This window comes from Henckelia pumila, chromosome 2 (assembly GCF_033568475.1).
Source record: "Henckelia pumila isolate YLH828 chromosome 2, ASM3356847v2, whole genome shotgun sequence".
Classification (NCBI taxonomy): Eukaryota; Viridiplantae; Streptophyta; class Magnoliopsida; order Lamiales; family Gesneriaceae; genus Henckelia; species Henckelia pumila.
Genome location: NC_133121.1, coordinates 132573226 through 132588877, shown reverse-complemented (window position 1 = coordinate 132588877; position 15652 = coordinate 132573226). Strand labels below are relative to the sequence as shown.

General features: G+C 32.8%; 1 protein-coding gene across 3 annotated transcripts; it reads left to right on the top strand.

The window, feature by feature from the left end:
- The first annotated feature begins 8397 nt into the window (after positions 1-8397).
- LOC140881974 (probable protein phosphatase 2C 8) lies at positions 8398-13776 on the top strand. Of its 3 annotated transcripts, XM_073287672.1 has the most exons (10): positions 8398-8748; positions 9554-9662; positions 9780-9816; positions 10243-10287; positions 10815-10867; positions 11265-11426; positions 12169-12252; positions 12658-12747; positions 12825-12872; positions 13523-13776. In XM_073287672.1, exons 1-10 carry the CDS (start codon positions 8432-8434, stop codon positions 13676-13678), a joined length of 1101 nt encoding a protein of 366 aa, XP_073143773.1. In that variant the 5' UTR covers positions 8398-8431; the 3' UTR covers positions 13679-13776. The 3 variants fall into 3 exon arrangements, with proteins under 3 accessions (XP_073143773.1, XP_073143774.1, XP_073143775.1); XM_073287673.1 differs by lacking the exon at positions 10243-10287; XM_073287674.1 differs by lacking the exons at positions 9780-9816; positions 10243-10287 and having other exon boundaries at positions 9554-9654.
- Positions 13777-15652: the final 1876 nt, after the last annotated feature.

Sequence of the window (15652 nt, the reverse complement as noted above, 5' to 3'; positions counted from 1 at the left end):
GATTAACTGGAGCGGAAAATGAACCGCGCGTAATACCTATCACTTGAAGCGTTTTTAGCATCGGTTATAAAATACCGTTGGGATTAAGGAATACAATTAAATCGGTTTCTTAACCGCTGCTAAAGTACCGGTTCTATTTCACAGTTTTTTTGTAGTGATTTTATCTTATAAAAGGTGAGTAGGTCATAGTAACTACCTTGAGAACACCTAAATAATTTATTTCAAAATTATCTCTTTCTACCAATATTTTACTTTAAAACTTTCCACTAACTTCATGATTTGCTTTTAAAAAAGATTTTCTTTTACACACGCAAAACATGTGCATTTTTCACTAATATTAACTAACTTTGAGGACACAAAATTTTTTTATTCTGTAATTACCCTTCTTATCCATTATCTCACTAAACCTCCCACTTACTTCATTTTTTACTTTAAAAAAATATTACATATAAAAAAATCCTCTATTTTACACATACAAAACATATGCATTTTTCGGTTTTGTTCATGCTGCCCGCAGGGTACTGTCCTGCGGGCAACATGTAACTCCATGATTTGTCAAAATCAGTGGATCCCCCAGGGCACTATCTGAGGGTAGCATCGAGGTTACCACATTTTTCACTAGTATATAATAATAATAATAATAATAATAATAATGTTTAAATGCCCAAACGCTACCTAAGCAAACCTCTGATTTTCTATATGTAGGTATATTAAAAAGAATATATATATATATATATATATATATATATATATATATATATATATATGTTGTGAAAAAGTAAAAATTTACGGTAAAAAGTAAATACTCCAAAACTCAAAATATATCAAACTCTACACTTTATAATATTTTTCTCTCAACTCAATTGTATTTTTCATCACAAATGAAGACCTATTTATAGATCCACATTTGAGATTAGTCCAAAAATAAATACATCATCATCTACATCATCACACACTAATTTTCCACATTTTACAACTCAATATTCAACATTCAACATTCAATATTCAACATAATATTAATAATAATAATATTTTTCAACACTCCCCCTTGTGATGATGATCGTGATATGATGACTGTCTTCATTACGTGTTTTATACTGCCTCATTAAAAATCTTACTAGGAAAAACCCAGTGGGATAAAAACCATAGTAAGGGAAAAAGAGTGCAGCCACGTAAACTCCCCCTCATGTTAACATGAGTGATTCTTCACATATTCCGCAGATTGCGCATCCCAATGTTGTATATATGCTTTCTGAATATCGTCGTGGGAAGTGCCTTTGTGAAGAGATCTGATGAGTTCTCACTTGATTGAATATAACAGATATCAATATCTTTATTCTTCTCAAGCTCTTGAGTGTAGGCAAAGAACTTTGGGGGTATATGTTTTGTTCTGTCACTTTTGATGTATCCTTCTTTCATTTGAGCAATACATGCAGCATTGTCTTCATACAACGTCACAGGCTTCTTGTCTACTGATAATCCACAAGAAGTTTGGATATGTTGTGTCATTAATTTTAGTCAAACACATTCACGGCTTGCTTCATGTAGCGCAATAATCTCAGCGTGATTTGATGAAGTTGTTACGAGTGTTTGTTTCTGTGAACGCCAAGAAATTGCGGTGCCTCCACGAGTAAATACATATCCGGTTTGAGAACGTGCCTTATGTGGATCAGATAAATATCCAGCATCAGCATAACCAATGATACTTTGATTGGTGTCTTTTGAGTACAAAAGTCTCAAATCTGTTGTTCCTTGTAGATAACGAAATATATGTTTAATTTCGTTCCAGTGCCTCTTTGTTGGATATGAACTGAATCTTGCCAATAAATTTACAGCAAAAGATATATCAGGTCTAGTTCAATTTGCAAGATACATAAGGGCACCAATGACACTTAGATATGGTACTTCTGGACCAAGAATAACTTCATCATCTCCACATGGACGGAATGGATCCTTTTCTATGTTTAATGATCTTACAACCATTGGAGTACTTAATGGATTTGATTTATCCATATTAAAACGTTTAAGAATCTTTTCTGTATAATTTTCCTGGTGAACAAAAATTCCACATTCTTTTTGTTCGATTTGCAAACCCAGACAATACTTGGTTTTTCCAAGATCCTTCATTTCGAATTCTTCCTTCAAGTACATCATAACTTCTTGAATTTCTTTATTCGTTCCAATGATGTTTAAATCATCAACATATACAGCAATAATTACACATCCGGATGTTGTTTTCTTGATGAAAACACAAGGGTATATTGGATCATTTACATATCCCTTTTTCATCAAGTGCTCACTTAGCCGATTATACCACATTCGACCGGATTGCTTTAACCCATATAATGATCTTTGCAATTTTACAGAATAAAATTCTCTGGGTTTTGAACTTTGTGCTTCAGGCATCTTATATCTTTCAGGGATTTTCATGTATATATCACTATCAAGTGATCCGTATAAGTAAGCTGTAACAACATCCATAAGACACATTTTCAAATTTTTAGACACTGCCAAACTAATCAAATATCGAAACGTAATTGCATCCATAACAGGAGAATACGTTTCTTCATAATCAATTCCAGGTCTTTGAGAAAAACCTTGTGCAACAAGTCTAGCTTTATATCTGACTATTTCATTTTTCTCATTTCGCTTTCGAATAAAAACTCATTTGTATCCAACAGGTTTTACACCTTCAGGTGTGAGGACTATAGGTCCAAAAACATTGCGTTTATTCAGCGAATCCAATTCAACCTGGATGGCATCTTTCCATTTGACCCAATCATGATGAGTTTTACATTCACCAAAAGATTTTGGTTCATGATCCTCATTTTCATTTACGATGTCGCAAGCCACATTATAAGAAAATATCTCATCAATATCTTCTATGTCTTTTCGGTTCCATATTTTTCCAGTATTAATATAATTGATAGAGATTTCACGATTCTCGTCAGTTTGTGGTTCTGACAAAATATTTTCATCATCAGGTGATTCTTCTGGAACACCATTTTCTATTTTATGATCGTCGTGTTTCTCTATGCCTTTTATTTTCCGAGGATTTTTATCCTTGGAACCGACTGGTCTTCCACGCTTCAAGCGTTTTATGACATCATGAGTGTCTTCAATTTGTTTTTTTGGAATTTCAATTCGAGCAGGGGCATTTACAGCATGTATATATGATTTTGTTACCCCTTTTGTGTCTGCAAATGCATCTGGTATTTGATTTGCAATTCTTTGCATGTGCACAATTTGCTGTACATCTTTCTCACATTGTTTGGTCCTTGGATCCAAATGTAACAATGATGGTACATACCATGTGATTTCTTTTTCGATGTGTTTCTTTTCTCCCCCTAACACTGGGAAGATTTCTTCATTAAAATGACAATCAGCAAAACGTGCTGTAAACACATCGCCTGTCTGAGGCTCAAGATATCGAATGATTGATGGACTATCATAACCGATATAAATACCAATTTTTCTTTGTGGACCCATTTTTGATCGTTGAGGTGGTGCAATATGCACATACACCATACATCCAAAAATTCTCAGATGAGAGATATTTGGTTCTTTACCAAATGCAAGTTGCAATGGGGAGAATTTATGATATGCACTTGGTCTGATGCGAATTAATGCCGCAGCATGTAAAATTGCATGTCCCCATATAGAAATAGAAAGTTTTGTTTTCATAATCATTGGTCTAGCAATCAGTTGTAGACGTTTAATCAATGATTCAGCTAATCCATTTTGCGTATGAACATGAGCTATAGGATTTTCAACAATGATTCCCATTGACATACAATAATCATTGAAAGTCTGGGATGTAAATTCTCCAGCATTATCAAGTCTTATTTTCTTGATTGTATAATCGGGAAATTGATTTCGTAATTTTATTATTTGAGCCATCAATCTTGCAAATGCCACATTCTGAGTTGACAATAAGCATACATGTGACCATCTGCTAGAGGCATCGATCAATACCATAAAGTATCGAAATGGTCCACATGGTGGATGAATTGGCCCACAAATATCACCCTGAATACGTTCAAGAAATATGGGTGATTCAGTTTGGATTTTAGCTGGCGATGGTCTTATAATAAGTTTTCCAAGAGAACATGCGTTACATTGAAACTTATTATTCTGAAAGATCTTCTGGTCTTTCAATGGATGACCATGCGTATTTTCAATAATTCTTCGCATCATTATTGAACCAGGATGTCCCAATCGATCATGCCAATTTGTTAATATTGAAGAACTATTAACCACCATATTTGATTCGATTGGCCTTATATGTGTATAATGCAATCCAGTAGGGAGCATTGATAATTTTTCAACCATATATTTCTTTCCTGATTTATATGTGGTAAGACACATATATTTCTGATTTCCATCAGTTATCGTTTCAGTATCATACCCATGAGAGTATATGTCATTAAAACTCAACAAATTTCTTTTCGATTGTGGTGAATATAAAGCATCATTTATCAGAAATTTTGTATCATTAGGTAACAAAAAATGTGCTTTTCCACAACCTTCAATCAAGTCTACAGGACCTGATATGGTATTCACCATTGTTTTTGTTGGTTTTATTTCCAAGAAATATCTTTAATCTCGCAGAATAGTGTGTGTTGTACCACTATCTGGTATGCAAATTTCCATGATATTATTTCCATGTTTGCTCATAGCATTTTCCATATCAAACTTCACAAAAAATGCAATAAAAAAAAATTAAGTACAATACAAATGCAAAATATAACATGCTTTATAATACAAGAATGCATGAAAAATACAAATTTGTTACAATGTAGTCCCACCAATATTTTAATCAATGTCTTCGAAATCATTCAAAAAATCTGCAGCATTGAAACTAGTTGAACCAATTAAACGGTCACTATCTTCAACAAAATTTGTCTCTTTTCCTTTCCCTTTTGTCGATTCTTTATAGAGCTTACATAGGTGCTCAGGGGTTCGACAAATATGTGACCAATGTCCTGGAGTGCCACATATATAACAAACACTCTCAGATCTATTTGAGTGATTTTCATTTTCACTCGTATTTTCATGTTGCCTTTTTGGTGGGTGATTCGTGACGTTCTTTTGAGATGAGTTATTGAAATAACTACCTCGATTATTTTCATATCCACGGCCACGACCACGACCGCGATAATTTTTACGTCCACGTCCACGTCCACGCCCATTTCCTCGACCTCGTTCACGACCAAAATCTGGTCTATGCCTTTGATTTTGGTTTTCATTTTTCATTACGACATTTGCTTCAGGAAATGCCGTTGATCCAGTGGGTCGGGATTGATGATTTCTTACTAAAAATTCGTTGTTCTTTTCCGCCACAAGAAGACATGCGATTAGTTCGGAATATCTCAAAAGTCCACGCACTCTATACTGTTGTTGTAGAGTTATATTCGATGCGTGAAAAGTGAAAAATGTTTTCTCAAGCATTTCCATCTCTGTAACTTCAAGTCCACAGAATTTTAATTGCGAGACTATTCGATACATCGCAGAATTATAATCACTGATTTTTTTAAAGTCTTGGAATCTCAACGTATTCCATTCATCACGGGCGGTCGGAAGTATCACTTCCCTTATATGCTCAAATCTTTCTTTCAGCCCTTTTCATAAAGTCATTGGGTCTTTTTCTGTGAGATACTCACATTTCAACCCTTCATCAAGATGTCGGCGCAAGAAAATCATAGTTTTTGCTTTATCTTGTGAGGTTGATATATTATTTTCTTTGATGCTTTCACTTAGACCCAATGACTCAAGATGCATCTCAACATCAAGAGTCCATGACATATAATTTTTTCCAGTGATATCGAGTGTAACGAATTCAAGCTTTGCCAAGTTTGACATGGTGGTACTAGAAAAATAACAATGCATTTTATTAGTTAATTTCTATTAGTATGACAATACAAAATAATGGAATGACAAAGATTACAAGTGTGCATACAAATAGAGAAAAAATAGGTGGTGGAAAATCGCCGGTGAGTACAAAATTCGTGAGCATGATGATCATAGTCGTTATAAAAAATAGCCTTATAAATGCCATCATCTTCATCTTCGAAAAAAAACCGAGGAGAAAATATTTTGAGAGAAAGAGTGAATTTGGTGTGATTGAAAATGAGTTTGAGTGAACATATTTATAGGCAAAAAACTAGCCGTTTTGTTACCGTTTGTGACCGTTGAGGGTAAGAAAAAATGATTATGTGTTGAATAAAAATTCGTGATAATCATGTGATGCATATAATGATAATCATAATTAAATATACGCAATAAAATATATATCATATTATAAGATCGGTGTCGTAGACATCCTTTTATATAATATTGTGAAATTATACCAATATAGTTAGTATAAAGTCAGGTATAGTATATCATATCATATTATTATAAGATTGGTGTCATAGACAACCTTTTATATAATAACATGACATTATACAAATATGATTATAATGTTTAAAAACCTTAGAGGCTTTTATACTTGTCGTATCCCTTACCGGGAGTGTGGGATTTCGTCTTAACATCCTCTCAGGATTTATAACAAGTTTTTTAAAAAATTCATAACATGATATTATATATTAATATATACACAATAAAAATATATAAACAGTAAAATAAAAATTCTTACTTGTTGAATATTTTTGACTTCTTCTTGTATTTTGGAGCGTCGAAAATTATAGATAACCTTCAAGCGATCGTGCTGATAACGTGTTGTGAAAAAGTAAAAATTTACGGTAAAAAGTAAATACTCCAAAACTCAAATTATATCAAACTCTACACTTTATAATATTTTTCTCTCAACTCAATTGTTTTTCATCACAAATGAAGACCTATTTATAGATCTACATTTGAGATTAGTCCAAAAATAAATACATCATCATCTACATCATCACACACTAATTTTTCACATTTTACAACTCAATATTCAACATTCAACATTCAATATTCAACATAATATTAATAATAATAATATTTTTCAACAATATATATATATAGCTATTTGCACCAACCACCCCTGTAAAATATTGAAAATGCATACTTCTCCCCTGTGAAATTTTAATAGGCATCGTCAACCCTAACCTTTTAAAAAATTAGCACACTCGCCCCTTCAAATGAGTGATTGTTGCGCACGCGCCCCTCATGCGATTGAGCAAAGATTTTGATATTTTTTTTTGCACCAAATACACATGTGAAATATTAAAAATGCATATTTGACCCCTGTGAAAATAATTTTTAAATCTATTCAACCCATAATACACAATTTTTAATAAAATCCAATTGTAAATATTTAGAAAACATTTTTTTGTTTTATTAAATTTTTATTTTTTTTTACTTTAAATGTATTATAATTAATCAATTATTTTCTAAAAAATATTATTACTTTATCTTGTTATCATTATTTTATTAAATTTACTTTGTATTTCCAACTTTTTCATTAAACATGCATTTATAAACAAGTATTTAAATAATTTCAAGTACCAAAATATTGAACTAAACTGATAAGTTCAAACATATTGTTTTTTCGATTTAGGGCTATATATTATTGAACCAAAATTTATATTTTTCGAGAATATGCATTGCATAATTTGTAATAAATAATAAAAAAATAACATGTTTATATAATTTTAAATCTAAAAAGTAGCATTTATGAACTTATCATTTGGTTCAATATTTTGGTATTTTTAGATATTTAAATCCTTATTTATGAATCATGTTTAATGGAGAAGTTGAAAATACGAAGTGATTTGATAAAATAATGATAACGAGATAAAGTAATAATTGTTTTTAAAAATAAATTAATTATAAATTAAAAATTAAAAATAAAAATAAATAAAATTGAAAATGTTTGGTACTTATCATTTGGATTTAATATTTTGGTACTTTTAGGTATTTAAATCTCGTTTATGAATGCATTTTTAATGTAAAAGTTGGAAACAATAAGAAAGTTTAATAAAATAATGATAACAAGATAAAATAATAATATTTTTTAAAAAACAATTATATAATCATAATAAATTTAAAATTAAAAATAAAATCAGTAAAATAAAAATGTTTGCTAAATATTTTATAATTAGATTTTAATAAAATTTGTATATTATGGGTTGAATAGATTTAAAAATTATTTTTACAGGGTTAAAATATGCATTTTTAATATTTCACAGGGATATTTGGTGCAAAAAAAATATCAAAATCTTTGCTCAGTCGCATAACGGCATGAGGGGCGCGTGCTCAATAATTACTCATCTGAAAGGCCAAGTGTGCCAATTTTTTAAAAAATCAAGATTAAAAATGCCTAATAAAATTTCATGGAAAGAAAGAAGTATGCATTTTTTATATTCGAGAAAGTTCGATCGATGCAAATAACTGTGTGTATGTATATATATCTCGATTTCCTGACACCATTTTTCCCCGCTCCAGGAAAATGGCTGCCGCATCGAAGCGCAAAGCAAATTCAATGTCCCCGAATCGTGGCACCGACTCTGAAATTGAACGACCCAATGAGTTCGATGACTCCGATTCTTCAACCAAGAAGGCCAAATCCCTGCACGAATTGCAGACCGGTAGTACAAATGACAAAGCGTCCAGTTCAAACGCCGTATCGGAGAAGATTGACAAGTTCGAAGACAAATATTTCTCTATAGAAGCCGATGCAGCCGAAAACAAGGGCTCGAGGCATACTATGGAAGATGCTTGGGTGGTGCTTCACGACGCTAGCTTGGAATCCCCCGGGAATTTGAGGTTTCGTGATTTTTATTTTTTTCCCTCTCTTTTACGGTTGGGAGGGATTTTCAATTCGTTATTAGCTTCATGATATTTCGCTATTATTATAATTGCGGTATTTGGTATCAAGGACTTTGAAGTGCAACTAGTGACAGTTTTATACGAACTTGAATAAATGTTTTTTTAATCAATTTCAATTCATGCCCCCAATTGGTATCAGAATTTTTTTCATCCAAATATTGAATAGGTTTCCGTCAATTTTAGTTCGATGAGACCAAATGCTAGGGTAGGTGTTGGGAGGCACTTGTGGTTTACATTCAATTGTGCCAATTCTGATGACTGATCACAGTTGTTCCCAGAAAAGTAGCAGGCGGGAACGATGGAATGGAGATGATATTTAACACTTATGAATATGAAATTGCTACTTTATATGTAGTTTCAACTATATTCTAATTGATTATACAGATGAGATAGAATAATTAAAAGTTTAATTTTGTTATTTAGCGTGAGATCATCTTCTGTCACATACCCCTCAATAGTCCTGTGGTCACATGTGCGAACACTGTATGTTTGCAAAATGATAATTGTCTTTGTTACAGAGATGCGAGGGTGATGAAGCATTATGGATGACTTATTTCTTAGCAGTATGTTGTAATTATTTGTTGTCCTTTTATCTAGTATTCATGCATCCCACTTTCTTTTGGTTTGTTATACATGCTTGGTTTAAATTATCTGATGTCTTGGCTTTCTTTCTCTTTCAAAATTGCTCTATTTTGATTTCATTTAAATGTTCCTTTCTTTCCATGATTTTTTTTTGTTACAGATGTGCACATTTTGCTGTTTATGATGGACATGGAGGTCGTTTAGCTGCAGATTATGCACAGAAGCATCTGCACAGAAATGTTTTGTCATCTGGCTTACCACGTGAGTTGGTCTGTTTGTCTAAGCAGCTATCATAATTGTGACGTGATTACAATAGAAATTATGTGCTTTCTGTTTCACTGCTCAATTGCATTTTTTTGATATTATTGTTTCTGTGAAATTTTCAGCTGGATGTTAAGTCTGCGAAGAAGGCTATATTAGATGGTGCGTTATTTTCCTTGTTTAATCTTGGGTCAGATTGAATACAGAAACTAAACTTAGTTTCTTCTAGTTTGTTTGTTTGGTTTTGTTTGTTTGTTTGTTTTTTTTTTAAAATTAAATATTTGGATATAGTGGTGAAGAGCTTTTTTCTTTCTCAAGAAGCTGAATCGGGATGCCAAAAGCTACAGTTTTTGGCTTCTGGAAAAATCTTTCTCTACACACTTTGTGATAAGAGTTTCTGCTTCCAAATATCTTTTTTCTTTTTTCAAAAAAAGGTTTTGCTTAAAAGGAACACTTCTGATGAAGGAGCTTCTCTATCCAAAGTCGCTCTTTGTTGCTTGATTTATATTACAGCTTTATTAACTTTTGTGTTTCAAACTTCCATTTTGGCAGAGGAGGAAAATAATTTAAGCAATTTTATATGAACAGGTTTCCGTAAAACAGATGAGGCTCTCCTTCAAGAAAGTTCTGCAGGTTTATTAAAAGTTTTAATTGGATTTTACACTTTTTAAACCTTGACACCATTTGCATACTTGAAAGAAAGATAATCAAAACAAAGATATCTGACTCAAATTTACGAAACATTTTGAAACACTTACGTGTTTAAACGTGAAAATGATGTCATATTTTGTGGAATAATTGACATATGACTCTCTTAAGCTTTTCTAATGTCAACTTCCATTTCCTGAAGTGCCCAGGATTTTTTTGTTAGACTTCAGGGAACTGCATGCTTTATTTTTTCCATCAATTTTTAATTGTGTTAACTTTTACTATTTTATGTTTGAAAGTGCATTTATGTTTCCACTGATTTTGAGCATACGGTTCTGAAAAACCTTTAATCAGATTTCTACTTATTTTCATCATGACCTGTATCGACTTTTTTTCCCTCGAAAATTTTAGCTGCCAATCTGATTACCTCTTTTTGATCTGAGCATACACATGTTCTATCATTACTGTCGAATTTGTTTAGCATGATCTTGACTGTTGTAATTCTTTACCAGGAGGTTGGCAAGATGGCGCTACAGCTGTATGTGTGTGGGTATTAGGACAAACAGTAAGTTTGCTATTATCTTGGATATTGTATTATTGTATGTTTACTTGAATGTTAAACAACTAAATAGGTGAGTGGTGGTAAAGCATTTGGTGTTCGGATATGTGTTTGACTATGTGCACTGAGTGCCAAAAAAATTATAAAAAAATAATAGAAATACGAGGTAGAGAATGTCAGTTGTAGTATACTGTCACATTAGATTACTCTTCATCCATGTCTTTTCAAGCTTGGCACTTCATCTATAAACAATTTCATGGTTAGCTGAGTTTTCAATGTTTTGGTGTTGATTGTGTACATTGGGCGAGCCTTTCGGAATCATAATTTCCATATTTTCTCGCCTTTTAGTATGATATGTTGCATCTTTTCTTATTCTCTAATATCACAACGGCCATCTACATAGGTTTTTGTTGCCAATATTGGTGATGCAAAGGCAGTGGTGGCGCGAACATCTGAAACCGACTGTTCTAAGGATGTTATGGACCGGTCAAATTCATTGAAGGCCATAGTTTTAACAAGGGAACATAAAGCCATTTACCCACAAGAACGAGCACGCATTCAAAAGGTTTGGATAGTGTTCTTTGATGAAGTGCTAAATGTATCGAAAGTAAATTAACTTATAAAACTCATAAAAACAATTTTAGAACCAAATTACATACCATATTGATGTTGTCCAATATACAACATCATATAGAGTTTCTTGCCAAACATGTGAGTTTTGAAGTGCTTAAAAATTGATTTGGTGCATTAGCAATTAATCGCGCTTATTGCAGTTAATAGAACAATAATCTATTGAACTTTGAAGAATAGTAGAAATCAGACCAGACAATATGTACCTTTCTTTAAATGCTGGATCATGTTACCTTGGCCATATGAAGACTTGAATCAGAATTGCTTCCCATTTGTCGGACAAGCAAAAGTGGATCCACTTAGCTCCAGTGATATACAATGGCTTGTTAAGGCCTTCAATATCATTGTGGAGTTGAATGCGTTTGTATTTTGTAAATGCTGAATGAAAACCAGTTATGGCTGATAGCATTTCAAGTAGTACACATGAGCATTATCAATATGCACATATATATTCTGTGAATGATGAATATTCAATATATCCCCAAGACTGCAGCTCATGCATATAGTCTCATGTTTACTCGAAAAGAAAATTTATCTGGTAGTTTAAAGCCCTGACTAATACTGGGTGCAGAACATAAGTTATGTTCAATGTCCTTCCGTTATTTGTTTTGTTCACACATCCTTGTTAAGACATTTTAGTTTTTATTTTTTTTCACCTTAGAAGCGTATGTATACAGGCTGGTGGGTCTGTAAGTTCAAATGGACGATTGCTGGGGCGGCTTGAAGTATCCAGAGCCTTTGGTGATCGGAACTTCAAGAAGGTTTCACCCTGTTCCTCAATATTTTCAGCGACTGTTCTTTATTTTCCACTCCTCTATTACTCGTCTATTCTTTACTCACCCTGTTCCTCGATTTTATTTACCCTTGTAGCAGTTTGATTTGTTCTTGTTTTTTTTTTTTGTTTCTTTTGACTTTTTTTTTGGGTTTGTTTTTCCCTTTCTTTTTTGAAGTATAGATTGTTGTGTTTGCACAAGTAGTAATTGTTATATTCTGTATGGCTTGTTATGTCCCACAGCTTAGTTCATGTGATTCCAAGATATTGAGTTCCTTCGTTGCTATTAATGCAAGTTTTTAGTGTATCGGCTTCCTTCCCTCGATTCCAAAGAGTATTTTATAATCCAACTTATTATATGTGACAACATCATCTAAAAGTACAATGATTTCAGGTGGGTGTTGTTGCAACTCCTGATGTCCATTCATTTACCCTTACTGAGAGAGACCACTTCATAATTCTTGGTTGTGATGGCTTGTGGGGGGTATTATCTCGATCTCTGTGCTTTGTTACTATCAGTATAATAAATTTGATGACTCTAATCTGCACTCCAACTTTCAGGTTTTTGGGCCAATTGATGCTGTTGAATTTGTTCACAAGCTGTTGAAGGTTCGGCTACTTCCCTGCCCTGCCCTGCTCAGTTTCTTTGTTCTTTTTTTTTCCTCCCCTCCTTATTTTTGATACTTGAAATAATTATCACAACCTCATCCAGAAGATAAATCTTACGTTAAAAGCAATTACAATCAGGAAGCAAGTTCACAAGCATCTTTCAGTTCTCATTTCCACAGGTCACAAAACCACTCCTGCCATACTCATATATGCGCTCCCAAAGCCATTGGCTAAACTCTGTCGAATTCTACAGTTCAATGCTTTTCTCATTCCGTGGGCAATTTGGCATAGCAAGAATATGATGATGCATTATGTATTAAAACCTCAAAATCAAGATACCAACTAAAGTTATCTAAAGCCAATCACGAAGTCATTTATTCAATTATTGGTGCAAACTTATGATGCCCCCACCAGGACGCAGTTGTGATACTCTTGAGTCGTGAGACAGTTTTAGCGTATTATCTTGATCTATGACAAGCCCATGAAATTATATGAGGGATCTTATCATCGGACAACTGCTTTATCAGGAAAATTGTCCATGGATAATAAAATAAAAAAAATGTTTTTCATTTAGTTGGAGCAGCCACCTTCCTCTGACATCTATCTCCTCTTTGCTGGAGCTTTTCTCAATGTGTCGTGACATGTAACAGGAAGGCTTACCAGCTGCAGCGGTGAGCCGCCACCTTGTGCGGGAAGCTGTTAGGGAGCGCAGGTGCAAAGACAATTGCACCGCTATTGTCATGATTTTCAAGAAGCAGTACCTTATATCACCCAACATCTCATCCGGACTTCGGGTATCAGTTTAGATTTAGATAGTGGAGTCGACAACTATATAAACGATGGACCCTCCTCGAATCATATTGAAAATGCTAGTATCGATCGACTATATGGTGTCATATTCATATTCTGGTATGTATATCTACTGCAATGTAGTTTTGGCCTCTATCATAGATCTTCAGTATCTTTCTCACGCTATTAAAATGCCAAAGATAAAGAAAGGATCAATGTCAATTGATGAGGATTAAGTACATATTAACACTAAATCGTTCCGAAGTTTCGGCTCTGGCCTTTAGCTATTAACATCATATGTAAAATACGATAGATTTCAAACTAGCATATGGATAATATTCCAATGATATATCTAATGTCTCATGATTTGCCACGTCAACAATATATAATTAATTACGCATATGTGTAAAAATATGAACCGTTGGATGCATGACTTGTGTATTACCCATATGTTAGGATCTCATCTGTCGTAAAATACATGGGTTCGTTAGATCTGGTCGTAAAGTATTACCTCAAGGCTAGAGTCGAATTATCTCACTTTCTCGTATCATTCTTTTATTTGTATCATAACCCAATGGAGAACACATGTACCCTAAAGGTTGTGTTCGGATCGGTGAACTTTTAATCTATCAATTTCAAACGTGTTTTGGCTGTTTAAAAAAGCAATATCAAAATTCAAATTCATTTCTTCCATGTTGACATGATATTTCATGTAAATTCACTCAATAATGATATCATCTGAAATTCAATATATTTTATATTATTAATAATTAATATGTAAATAATATATATGCGATTGTGAATTTAAGATTTGATCTATTATTTTAAAGTAATATTCATGTGAAACGATCTCATTCGTGAGACGAGTCAACCCTATTCATATTTATAATAATAAGTAATATTTTTGGCATAAAATATAATAGTTTTTAATTGATAACCCATATAAGATATTCGTCTCAAAAAAATGACCTTTGAGACCGTTTTATAGGAGCTTTTGTCATTATTTTATTGTAAACAATAAAACTATAATTTGGTAAATTTCAAACCCATCAATTCAAATGTAAGCCTTATATCATTCCGCTTTCCCTAGTCATTCTTTCTTTCAATTGCATCATTAACATCAATATTAGTTTTTTCTACGTCAACAAACCCGAAGTTATTAAAGATTCCAAAATTCCTCCAACTTTTAGGTAATCTCACCTACGAAGTGGGGTCAAAGAAAAATTCTACCCCATTGGACTAATTCCTTGATTCCATGAAATTGTAAAATGTATATGCCAAGCGACGATTATGGTCTTTCAAGCGACCACGAAGTGGGGGTGTATTGTCATCTCTGCGTATCTAATTATTATTATTGGTCCAAACATGTGGGGTCTATGTTTGATCTTACATAATTTTATTTTTTAAAAAAATGTACGATGATTGTTTGATTTACCATAAAGATAATACCATCAAGATAGGTTAAACGAAATCAATGTTGGTTCATTTAAAAAGTGGAAATTATCAATACACATGGAGTTAGTTGATTTTTCAATAGACCACATACCTATTATTAAACGTATATCTTTAGATACACAGTTACGGTTCACTATCCTAAAAGTAGCTTGAACTTTCCCGTCAAAGAACTTGTAATTTCTTTTTAGTTTTTAATGTGTGATTGTTCTCTCATTAGATATTTGAGAATTAATTAAGAAACATTTAACCATAGTTATACATAAAGTAATCCGTCATTAAATTGGTGACTTTGGAACAAAGCATGAAAGCAACCACTAATTATAATTATTAGGTATTGGTAACTTTCTGAAAATATGCTTTGCTTTGTTTTGATTTTGATTTGACAGAGGTGTTGGAGTTCATGTCCCGAGTCCTTGTGGATCATGATGACTCGTGTTTGGTGAAATGGAAAAAGAATAGAAAACTTGTTTATTTTGGGATTTTTTTTTTTTTTTTTTATTTACGGTGTCCCGTGTTTAATGAATTTGACAAAAAAA

Coding starts and splice junctions, on each gene's coding strand:
- LOC140881974 (XM_073287672.1), top strand. CDS start 8,432: ATGGCTGCCGCATCGAAGCGCAAAGCAAATTCAATGTCCCCGAATCGT. Junction 12,748..12,824: donor GTTGTGATGGCTTGTGGGGG/GTATTATCTCGA, acceptor TCCAACTTTCAG/GTTTTTGGGCCAATTGATGC. Junction 12,873..13,522: donor TTGTTCACAAGCTGTTGAAG/GTTCGGCTACTT, acceptor GACATGTAACAG/GAAGGCTTACCAGCTGCAGC.